The 12,382-nt window shown below is 38.5% G+C and overlaps 1 protein-coding gene across 3 annotated transcripts in view; it reads right to left on the bottom strand.

Moving 5' to 3' along the window:
• Nyap2 (neuronal tyrosine-phosphorylated phosphoinositide-3-kinase adaptor 2) overlaps positions 1 to 12,382 on the bottom strand; it is a 250,872-nt gene that overhangs the window by 228,358 nt on the left and 10,132 nt on the right. For all 3 annotated transcript variants that reach the window (XM_031368160.1, XM_031368161.1, XM_031368162.1), the window contains exon 3: positions 11,655 to 11,898. In XM_031368160.1, the coding sequence (XP_031224020.1) occupies positions 11,655 to 11,875 (221 nt within the window). In that variant the 5' untranslated portion in view covers positions 11,876 to 11,898. The remainder of the gene's footprint in view (positions 1 to 11,654; positions 11,899 to 12,382) is intronic.

Below are 12,382 nucleotides of genomic sequence, written 5' to 3'. Positions count from 1 at the left end.
TATGTAATTCAAAAAACTCAAGGAAGCGAATGGTTACTCTGTTTTCCTTCTCTTTCTCTTCCACTTTCCTTCTGTATGACCTAATGTTACCTAGTGATGGATATCAGTGTTCACTGTAGTAATAGTCTCACTGACATTCTCCAGCTTGATATTGGCTACACATTTCCCACCTTTCTTTTTAGCTGACACTTGGCAATAGTGTTCAGCTGTATTATGCCCTGCCAGCTTATTTTTGGTAGATTGCTTACAGACACTATCCTTTATGTTATTGAATCTCTCTCCAGTTAGATACCCTTTCTTATTTTCACTCTTCTGTTACACCTGTATAGCCTAGTTTAACTGGAGCAACAAATGTCACGAGTCAGGGAAAATTCAGCAAGACATGTATTATGGGTATTGTGATGGAGTGGCAGCCTACCGACACTTAGAAACAATTTATCTACCTGAATTGGGCTAGACATCACTAATGCACATGGCAGATTGATTGTGCAGCTTTAGTGGGTGTATTCTTTATTAATGAGATTCAATATGATTTGCTAAAAAGCCTTTTACTGGGCAGTCACTTTTATCCCCTCCCCCATCTCTCCTTTATCCCATTTAATCTGTTGAACTATGTACATGTTTTAAAATGTATTCTTCTCTATTTTTGTTTGAAATGCCAAGGCTTTTAAAATAACTAATGGGGCAGAACAATTATAAAATTTAAAAAGAAATATTGAATTGGAATAGAGTATAAAAATGAAAACCTAAAAATTAAATTAAGGTCTCAAAGAGACATTAAGAAGTTGTGAGTGTAGAATTATAAGAAAAAGATGAAACGATCTAAGAAAAATACTTGACATCTGAATTAAATAACTTTTCAACCTGAATGTTTGTGCTAACAAGGCTTATGAACACATCATCAGATTTCTTTATAAATAAAATAAACCACTTTCATTGCTCTGCTCAGACCAGATAGGCTTTATGGACTTCAAGGAGAAGAGAGTAGACATTTAGAGAAAAAATATCAATTACTTATCTCCTAGCTATTTGTTTAATCAACCAGAGGCAATATGGAAGAGAGAATAATCAGCATTAATTATGGCCTTGTCAAAATACTGATTTTTTTTTTAAAAAACTCTTCTGGATCACCTCAGTACATTATGTCACCTGAACAAAATACTCCTGCATAACAGGAATGAAAGGGGATCCTTTCATTCTCCTGAGAGAAGGATCAGCATGTGTTCTGTTTAATGCAATTATTTCTCCATCATATTTCTTTTACATTTCTTTACTGCTGACCTCTATCACACTTCTTATAAGTCCCAAAATAAAGTTCACAATCTATACTTGAATATTGCAACTATTAACATAAGTAGCCAACATTTTAAAAATTATGTATTAAAAATTGGCAACAGGAATCCTTGGAGGTAAGCATCTCCCCCACCCCCACCCCTGGAAAATTGTAAGAAGCTCAAGTTCCTCCATGTATGTCTGGTATCTTTTGTCAAAATGCTGAACATGCCTGAGTTACAATAACTGCACCAAAGAAACAAAGCGCGCTCTCTCCCCAGTCAAAGGGCAGCTGGGAGCATGGCAGGGAACGTTAGCACAACAGCCCCCTGCTCTTGCAGGGTAAAGAAGTGTCTTGGGAAGAGATTACACATTGGCACTGAGAATGCACTGCCCACCAGAAGAGGAAGCCAAGTGCGAAGCAGAGCAAGGCATCGTTTTTAGATGTGAGCTCTTGAGATGCGTGGGAGTTGTCTTATCTCAATACTTCACTATTGATGAACTGCCCCCAGCTACAGCGAAACTTATCACAACCCTTGGACGACCAAAAGAAGACATTTCCATTAAAAGAGCAAAAATATTGGTGGTTCACACTCCAAGAAGGAAAACACGGAAGGTGATTCCTTTAAAATATGCAGAAACTCATAAGCTGATTGCACCATGGGAATTGTGTGTTCTGTCAGATTTTATGTTACATTACCACAGTAGGGAAGTTCATCACAATTTGCTTTGAAAAAAGGTTGGAAAACTGCTTGTCATAAGAGATAGTTTCTCCTTTCTCTTACTATCAGTTTAATAACTCATCAATGACTGAATTCTTTTGAATCTATATGATTTTTTCCTCATGCAATTTTAAGAAATTTAGCAAAAAGAACAAATGTCGATGTGATGAAGCAGAATATAAAAAATTGGAAGCTTTTGGGGGGTGTGCCATTCATTAATGCCCAAAGCAGAGATACTTCTATATTGATTTTTACCCTCAATAGCAATATAACATCTTTGAATACGGAGGTATGTGTAATAGATCATGGATCAGCCTTATATGGTAAAGAAGGGGAAAGGGCAGTTACAGAAGCAAACATACCAACATCAACAACAATGCACACAATGACAGAAGGTGCCAGCTATAGCAGCTGTGCATTGGATGCCCCTCAAACCAGTGAGCTCCACACGATGCATGGACCTGTCCTGTCTTTTAACAATTGGACAAAACAAATATTATTTTTCTCAATAAAAAAATAAATGAGTAAGTTTAAGAGGAGTTAAAGAACTTGCTATGGATCTCACTAAATCTAGCAAGTAAAGACTCTAATCTTGTTTCTAGACACTCAGATTTCAACACTGCTGTGCTTCACTCTGATTGCATACACAGCAGGGCTCCAAATTTCCTCCTTACAATGAGGTAGAAATTGCAGGTTTATCAAAAGACCTTTAGAACAGGGAATGTGTCCTATATACATCAATTAGAAGACTAATTATTCATTTCTCCACAGTTGCCAAAAGACTGTAACATTACCAATGGTCATAATGATTGGATCCATTCATTTATAAAAGCATTGTTCCCATTTGATGATGTCAGATGTCACACAGGCCTCCAGCTGTGTTTTATCTTGCTTCTTAAATTACAGGATTAAGATTGTTAGCTTTAGCCTACATGTGAAACCCCCAACCCATGGATCACATAGCTCTGAGAAACAAGATCACTGACTCCAATAAATGCACAATAGCAATTCCTCTAGGCAATTGTCCATTTGCTCTGGTTGCTGTAAAAGCTTGCCCTCATTTACTCTTCAATGACTAGAAGTTTCAGTTCTTATGACGCATTAGGGATTTTCTAAGTGAAATTATTGTATCATACATTAAAAAAATGTTAGGAGAGTAGATAAAACCTATGTCCACTATTTTATTACTACTACTACTACTACTACTACTACTACTACTACTACTACTACTACTACAGCAACTACTACTACAACTACTACTACTACTATTAGTAGTATAATAAAACAGTAAACTTTCCTTGAGCTGAAATATGTATGTATATTTTCATGTACCTGTTAGCATTTTATAAACAATTGAAAATTCTTCAAAGGTTTTCAAGTTTACACCTACATTGTTGAAAATGAGCCATAAATAACACAAAATTCTTAAATCAATGACAGCCCAGTGGACACTTGCAACTGAATACGTATGACATCTCTTGTCAGTACTACACTTCTTGTTCTGTCTCCTCAATCCTTTCTGAGGTTACCATCATCTCTGAATGGCATCCTCACATTCCACATCCAATCTGACACAATTGACCTATCCTACCTCAGTTCCTTCCTTCCTCAACTCAGTGACTTTTCAGGGCTGGAGCACCTGCCTCTCTCCTTGATCCACAAAGCAGCTAGGAGGTCAATTTCTCTATTATAGAGCCAGTCTTCATCTCAAATGACCCCAGTAGCTTCCCATTTCATGCCTGTTTTTCTGAGTCAAAGTCCTGTCAGTAACCACATGGCCCCTGCAAGGCCATCCACCACCCACCCAGATCCAATTACCTAGCCTTCAGAACCTCCCTGACTCAGCCCTGCTCTAGCCACACCTTTGAGTTTTCTCTTTACAAAAGTGCTTCTCTGACGTCTTCTAGTGTCTCTTTTCCTTGTAAGCCTGCTCCTTCTGGATTCCCCACTCCCTCTCAACTCTTAGGTCAGATGTGATATGTCATTTGAGATGGCCTGAGCAATGTGGCTTAAACTACACTCTCTAGATACCCCAAAATTCTCAATTCTCTATTTTCTCTCCCTCCCTCCTTCCCTCTCTCCCTCCCTCCCTCCCTCTCTCTCTCTCTCTCTCCCTTTCCCCCCTCCCTCTCCCTCTCCTCCTCCCCCTCCCTCTCCCTCTCTCTCTCTCCCCAACTTTGTTACTGCCTTGACTTAGACATGGAGAGTAATGGTTGATATAAAAGATGTTCAATAATAGAGTAATTGAAAACTAATACAGACACCAAATAGCTGTGTGCCACACAGCCTGATAGAAAACCTCCTCTCCTTGGTGACGGTCATTTTCATTCCAGTGAGCCTCTTCATTTCTTATTCTAACACCAAAATGTACTGAGTGCTTGACTTCTCGCCAAATCAAAGACTGAAATGCAATTTACTAATTAGAATAATGGATTCTAAATGTTGGTCTAATTTTGTGCTTTTAGAAGACTTGCTAGTACATTTTGCTGAAGGTGCTTGTTTTTTAAGACACAGCGAAGGAGATTCCCTCCCCAAAACCCCGCAAACCCCTGCATGGCTATGTCCATATTACAGCAGGGTATGAATATTTCCAAGTCTGAGCTTCACAGAAAGTAACTTTTAACTGGAGGCACATGTCCCCAGCAGAAACTCGTGGGGAAAGGTTTGGTTTTCCTTCTTCCAACTTATGAGTATAATTAATTTTAAGGTAACCTGCACATTTGTAATGCAGACATTGTCTTCAGGCAATCTCAAAGTTGGATGGAAGTCTCAGAGGCCATTTTATTAGCATGCTTAGTCTCTACTCTGGCAATTTCATTACATTAGACGCCATCTCCAGGAGCTACTTCAAATCTAGTAGGAAAAGAATATATCCCCTCCCTGATTCATATTCTAGTTCCACAATAATTCCTTTTTCATATGTATTATTTTTAAGAATTTATAAATGCTAACTTTACATAACAGGTTGAGAATATTTCCCCACAGCTTTAACTGTGTAACAAGATAATCTTAGATAGGAAATAGGAAGCCCCCATAAGAACCTATAAATAGTTTAGCACTAACCATTAAGGAAAGGATACCTTCACCTTTGCAATGAGCTTCCTTTAAGTCTCTCAGTTGTCTTGGAGTTGAGCTTCCAAGTGTCCATTCCCCATAGTGATTTTCTCTGCATCAGAAGAACTCATCCTGGGAAGTGCCCTGTCTGGATGTGTCTGTGTTCTAAACAGCCCCTCCTCTTGCTAGCATCTGTCTGTCTATTTCAGACCCAGAGCAGTTACTGATCGTTTTAAAGCATAAAGCCAGTAATAGGTCCAGGATATGATGGAAATAGGAGCAAGAGAAAACCTAGTTATTCCAAAATCAATCTGTGAGAAGCTGAAATAGGCAAAACCTAAACAACAGATCTGAGAGACCCCATTAGTGTAGGCTCTAATCTGTGATGGCAGGGGACTAAGCAGGGCCATCGGCCACTGTCATTACAAATATTAGCATCATGTAAATCACACACTGTTGATGTGTGAGATATATATTAATCACCTTAGGACAGGGGGTGACCTTTGCTGAAAACAGTGAGATAGAAGAACCATCAACATTTGCATATCACAAAGCACTCTCAGATATGCAACAATATTAACTTCCACCACCATCACTGAAAAACACAAAATAAATTGATGTACATATAGCTGTACTTGCAGAAGTGGTTTCTGGCTTACTAAAGAATAGGATGAACAGCAAGGGATGATCAAGGCTGGCTACTGAAAATTTTCTTCCAAACCTGGGGTTCTAGGAATTAAAGAAAACATTCCTAGGTATTTGGGAAAGTAACCCAAATTACTGCTATGTTTTTATATCTTATTCAACTCAGAAAAAGACAATTTGGATATATAGTTTTTACTTCAAAAACAAGCAAAACAGCTTGTGGTACTCTGAAATGATTAATAGAAAAATGGTTTGGATTAATGACATTCACAAGAGGAAGCCAAAATTAGAGAGGGTTATTACGAGTGTCTGCTGTTTAATCTCACCCTGCATCAACACATTAACCTTGTTTTCTCTGCCTGAACACTAAATCCTACAGTAAAATTAGGTCAGAAACTCACATTAGATCAGATCAACAGATTCACGGCAACCAGGCATCTGACAAGCTGTGTATGGCCAAGGGCACATCTCCAGTGTTCTTCTAAGCCTGGAAGGAATAGCTAGCCAGAGGCTATCCCTGAGCTACCTGCAGATAATTTCTTTAAACTATAAAGCTAACTACAGTTAGCTTTGTGGTTTTGAACCTTTGTTCACTTAACTATCTTCACTGTGCTTATGAAATGATGCTTTTAGTGTCCTTTCTGATACAAATATAGGAAACTTCACATCACTGCATGCCTACATTGGAACAAACTCGTTGAGGAGTTATATGTGACTAGATTAGCTGCTCATGCTACACTGAAGAGGTATAGCATTCAAAAATTCACATCAGCGCATTTTCCTCTGTAACCACAATATTTTCTGTCATGTCATAGATAAAACTACAAAAGCCAAAACCAACTAAAGACTATTGGTATAATAAGCATTCTTTGTGTAACTATGAAATTATGTAAATAAAATGAATTGATTTACAAATTTGATATCACAACCATTTCCTTTTGGCGTAGTAGTAAACCAGCAATAATAAATAAATAAATAAATGTAAACTTTTTATTCGTATCACAAATTTCTCCCTAAATGTACAAGAGAGACTGTAATAGCGCTTTGATTCCCTTTGCATAGCAGGAAATCTAAAACTCTTAAATCCACATAGTTTTCAAGTGTACACAGAAATATACAATCGCATGCCCCTTTAAAGGGAGCCATATGTAATCTAATTCCATTTCTGACTGTCACTTTTAAAGAGGAAATATAACCTCATATAGATCCCCTGAGGGCACCCATGGGGAATAGAGGCACTGGCAATCAGCCCAAGTAGCCCTGTGTGTCAGAACCACTTTGCTGAAGTCAAGAGCTGTCTTCCAGACTCACAATGTTTGGAGAAATTTCGCTAATGTAGTGTTTCATTAATTGGAGGGGGGTGGTGGACACATCTGCTTCCTACAGTAAAAACCGTACTTGAGACCTGGGAATTTCCTTTTTTTGCCTTTGATTTAGGGGATAGTCTTACATTGGTTTCAAAACAGCCAAATGAGGTGGTATGAGGACCCATTCCAGAATTCAAAAGGAATTCAGGTTGAAAGGAATTCCAGAGCCCTGTTGTGCCATTGGTTGTGCCATTGTCTTCTTGATTCCTTATCCTCTTCAGTGAATGTTCTTGCTTGATGACCTTGCAAGGGGTTACACATAAACAAGAGGGCCTCCAAAAAGAAAGCTTGTTTTAGAGGTATGGCCTGCCAGGTCAGCTCTCATTCATCACCTCCTTTCTTCTCAGGGCCATAACTGCACACACTGACCACTAAAGTTTATTCCTCACCTTTCCCCCTATTTGTGGCCATTTAGGGCATGCTAACTCATCTAGCACAAACTACCTTGTTGACAGGTAGTTTTGCATGTTTGGCTTTTTTTATGGACTACTGAATCAAAACAAATCTCATTTGCTGGTGCCTATACAAAGCTACTGGGATTTAAAATAGCTTAGACCTCGAGGCCCCAAACTAATTGTTTTCATTCTCCATCAATTCTCTCCTTTAAGCATTCTCTGTTTCTTACCAAATATCACTTTAACTGTTAAGAGAAGCACTTGGGAACATCATATCTTTTTCTTTATTTAGTATTTCTTTCTCACCAGCAAGTCTCTTCTGTAAAGCCCATATGACAGAGAGAAGAAAGAAGATGCAAGGAGTTTATAGTGACAAGGGCTCAAGTTGGTTCAAAAACAAGGAACTGGGCTCAGAAATCCTAATCACCTCAGATCACAGAGCAAGCAAGGGGGGGGTGGATGTTGTTTGTCTAAGGGTGGATGTTATTGGGCTCTGTGTTTAAGCTCCCCAGCTTGAACACAAAAGGCATTTCAGCAGCATGTGCTCCAGAAAGTCAATCACATGAAATCCGATTTCCATGTTTTAAGCATGCCTTGGCAGCCTGCACATTTTTGAAATTGCAACTGGCGCACTTCACAGAGAATTATCATCAATGCCTTTTCAAGGTCAAATGTGCTGCCTTTTAGAATTCCTGGCATTTTATATCCCATATATTAAATCACAGAATATATTTTGAAGGCATTCAGCAGAAAGATGAAGTAATTTTCATTAATTTGATGGTGTTCATTAATACCTTGTTGAATTTTTTCCTACTTGATATTAATTGCAAGGTTAAATATATATATATATATACTGAAATGTGTGTTAGATTTAAATGTGGGTGTTCTGTGTTTGCCAGGATCCCAGAAACCCTTAAATGCTTGCTTGAATAGAACCCAGTTCATGGACTTTGTAAATAGTGGACATGTCTCATTAGGAATGTTGAAGTGAAGCACACATTGAAGAGAGATTAGCATTATTTGAAAATTGTCATATACCCACAACACTGTACAAATCAAAACCAAATTCAGACATTACTATGGTTCCTAGACTAGATTGTGGAGATGACACAGCCTGTCCTCTCACAGTGAGGGAGGCCTTTAGACTCCTTTTCAAACAGAAGCACTGCTGGTCTGTCATTGATCACTTTTTTTTCTTCCTAAGCCCCTCCCCGATCACACCCGAGGACATCTATTCCATTTTGCTTTACACTGGCTTTTGCTTTTGAAAAAGAAAAGTGATTTGGAGAAGTGTCAACAATTTTGGGCTCTCATAGGATTTTTACACTTCCAAGATATTTACACATTAAACTAGAATTCCAGAAAAAAAAAGATTTTGGGCAGGGTTGAATAAGGAAGAACTGGGTTTATAAATAGCAAGACACATACTGTATCTTTTAATTCTTAAACCATGTAGCCATTATGGGGCAAGGATTGAATGTTATTTAGGATATGATCGTCTACACCTAGGACTAGAAGATGTCCCATAGTCCTCTCTCTGATGTGCACTTGGTCAGTTTTACATTACCATCAAGTCTCTACTAGGTGTGAATGATTCCCAGAGGGGTGGCATCTGTGGGTCTTTGGTGACCGACCACTTTCAGATCTGTGGTGGGTTAGCTTCTAGCAGGGCAGAAAGAAGTGCATGCCCAGGGAGGCTGCCCCTCCTTTTCTTACCCTGCTGGCTCTCCTCCAATGTTGTGGCTCCACCATTGCTCAGTCCTCTTTTATGGCTCCCTGACTACATTTGTTGGGCTCTTTCACAGGTTCCTAATCCTGTGACTGTTTTAGGTGGCTTAGGAAATATTCCTGGGGTGTTGATCATTTTCAAATTGAAGTTCCAGGTGTCCTTGTTGTTCTGTAAACTCATGATTTGAAAACTTATAGGAAGGTGACTGTCACTACTATGGTATACAACTCTTATTGTGATCTCTACCCAAAGTCTGGGTCCTTTATCTAAGCCCCTAACCAAAATCTCTACTGAGTAGTTACAAGGCCTTTGAACATGTACACGTCAAAATCAGCTCCCTTTCTCTGGTATTTGCCTTAAACTTGCATCACGTTCAGTCTTGGCCATTTCATAAAGTAGAAATGTCATCCTGCTAGTTCAAGCAACAACAGCACACAACAGGGAGCAAAACAGCAGACCAACCCAAAGCCCGCCATTCACTCTCCCTACTCAATAGCTAAGGCTCATCAATCAGAAAGTTTATATCATGCTCTGAATTTAGCTATTGTACCAAATTTTACTGCAGCCAATCACTGTTATTCCTTGTGAATTAGAACCAGACAGGAGAGTTGATTTGCATGTGGTTTTTATTTGATTATCAAAATGTTAGACTTAACTCTATTGTACAAGATGGAAGTCAATGCAGACCATCTTTGGTGTTTTGTTTTGCTTTTTTTTTTCAGCTTAGTAAGTGATCTGTGCTTTGTAATACAGTCCCTGTGTTTGGATATTCTGCAGAAGCCTATTAAAGGCTGTTAATGCAATACAGAAGCTAGTGGGAAAGAAATGTGCATTGTGGTGCTCTGAGGGACCAAAAGGATGTTACAATAAATAATTCTATTTGTTCACTTATCAAAAGAATTAAGTGTTGATTTGCAACTGCAAGAGTGTCAAGCTTTAGATTGTACTGTTATAATTTTTGTTTTTACTTTTTTTCTTTTTTCTCTTTTGCTTCTTTTTTTAATTGGGTATTTTCTTTATTTACATTTCAAATGCTTTCACCTTTCTAGGTTTCCCCTTCAGAAACCCCTATCCCATTTCTCTCCCCCTCCTCACTTCTATGAGGATGCTCCCCCACCCACCCACTCCCATCTTCTCTCACTGGCATTCCCTTACACTTACCAACCTTCTTTGCTTTGAATGAAAAAGAGTCAACCATTTAAGATTAAAGTAAAACACACATGTACACACAGAAATTTATCAGAGATTCTACATGGGAAAATTTGTGTGAAAAGGTACTTAGCATACTCCAGTAAAAAAAAATCAACTTTAAGTTAAGCTTAGTAAATTTTAATAATTCAGAGGAAAAACACTGTGTAATTTCTAAAACATCGTTTTCTAGTTTTCTCTACATTTCCCTCTACTCTTTCACTCCATCCCTCCTTTTTCCTCCCTCCATCTTTCTCAAACATGTAAAACATTTTCTTTAAAGTACTAGTTTTATGCAACATTTCCTTACGTCTTTATGACCTAAACAATTGAACTTGAAAAAATATTTTCATTTCCTTAATATTATAATCTTCTGAGAGACTATGTGGATAACATTTTAGATACAAAATCCTTTATGAACTATGCAAACATGCAATCACTATTCAGTCATGCAGATAACTGAAAGAAGTCATTTTCTACATTTTGAAATTTTGAACTTGATAAATCAATTCCAGTAATAAAACAGGATTCCATGAAACACAGTGTGTGACTGCAGGGACACACACACACAGGGAGGAAAAAATGCTTTATTTTTTCTCTATAAAAACAACAACAAAAACAAGAGTTGTGTCTGATTCTTTTGTGTGCATGTACTAGGAGCTTAACCTCTATTTGAAAGGCTGCAGTCTGGGGCTCATTAGCTTGTCACTAGTAGGTGTTACATCATGAAAGCAATTTCACTTGAACAAACCCAGGACCCTTGGTACCAAACCAAGAAGTATAATCGCCATAAAGTTGCACAGAAGCATACACCAAGGATTCCAACTGCCTTCAGAGGGTCATGAACATCTCATTATTCACTGGTCTTGGTCACATTGTAGGAAGAAGAGGAACTCTATTTTAAGGTAAGAACTATAAACATAGGCCATTAAAGGTGGATATTCTCATAAAACTTTGGCTGTTAAAAATATGTCTGTGCTCCCTGGTGCTTTTATCAAGAGGTTGTTCAACACAAGCTTTTATGAGGAGAAAATTGAATTCTCTCCTCATCCCATCTGTACCGCCATATGCACAAAGCACAGGCAAGTAACTGTTGTTAACGAAGGCCAGGATCTGTCAGCAGGATAGATGAGCTTTCCATAGAGCCCAGGTGTCTGTTTCACTATGCATCCCGCCAAGACTCTGACCAGCCCCTTGTTGGCCAGGTGTCAGCAGCACAGCCTTAGCAGGATTTCGAGCTCCCCCCAGCCCACCCCCATGGAATACAGTGCCTTATGCTTACCGTTTGATTGTTTCTTCCTGTCGTCTACGTTTCTCGTTCTTCTCCTTCAGGTAAGCCAGGTTTGTCTCATTTCTCAAGCGATCATTCTCACGAGCAATGTCGGACGCATTTTGAATAACCAGGCCATCATAGGCCTTCATTCCCATATCCTCAATATACTGGAAAAAAGTGTCCAAAGGGTCTTCTTCAGGATTAGCACTCATCATCTTGGAAGGTATCATGGAGACGGGATGCTTTCTGCAGACTGACAACACATCATAGCCTTAGCAAGGGTGTAAAGTTTCTTCCCTAAGATTATGTCATCCCAAACCTCCAGTGAGTCGACAGACTTCTTAGGCTATCTGTAGCTCTGGTGAGTTAGAACATGTTAGAGTCATCGAGGTGGCTCAGTGGGTAAAAGAGCTTGCTGGCTAGTCTAATGTCCTGGATTCTAGCCCCAGAATTCATCAGGTGGAAGAACATAACTGATTTTCCAAGTTGACCTCTGATCTCTACACATCACCATAGTCCACATGTGCTAGTCTCCATATAGTCCTACACTTTAAATATATTATTTAAAATGCATTTAAGATATGGTAAGAGCACAAAGTTGTTATAGAAGACCATTAATGAAAATATTAGAACTAACAAAATAGGTCCCATTCATATTATTTTATACTTCTCTGTTTCCTTGAAGGAAGCTTGATTTTATATAAAGAATTAAGATTTATACTTTTTTTTTTTTTTTT

Source organism: Mastomys coucha, unplaced genomic scaffold (assembly GCF_008632895.1).
Source record: "Mastomys coucha isolate ucsf_1 unplaced genomic scaffold, UCSF_Mcou_1 pScaffold14, whole genome shotgun sequence".
NCBI classification, from domain to species: Eukaryota; Metazoa; Chordata; class Mammalia; order Rodentia; family Muridae; genus Mastomys; species Mastomys coucha.
The sequence above is the reverse complement of the archived record's forward strand: the minus strand, read 5'-3'. Positions and strand labels throughout refer to the sequence as shown.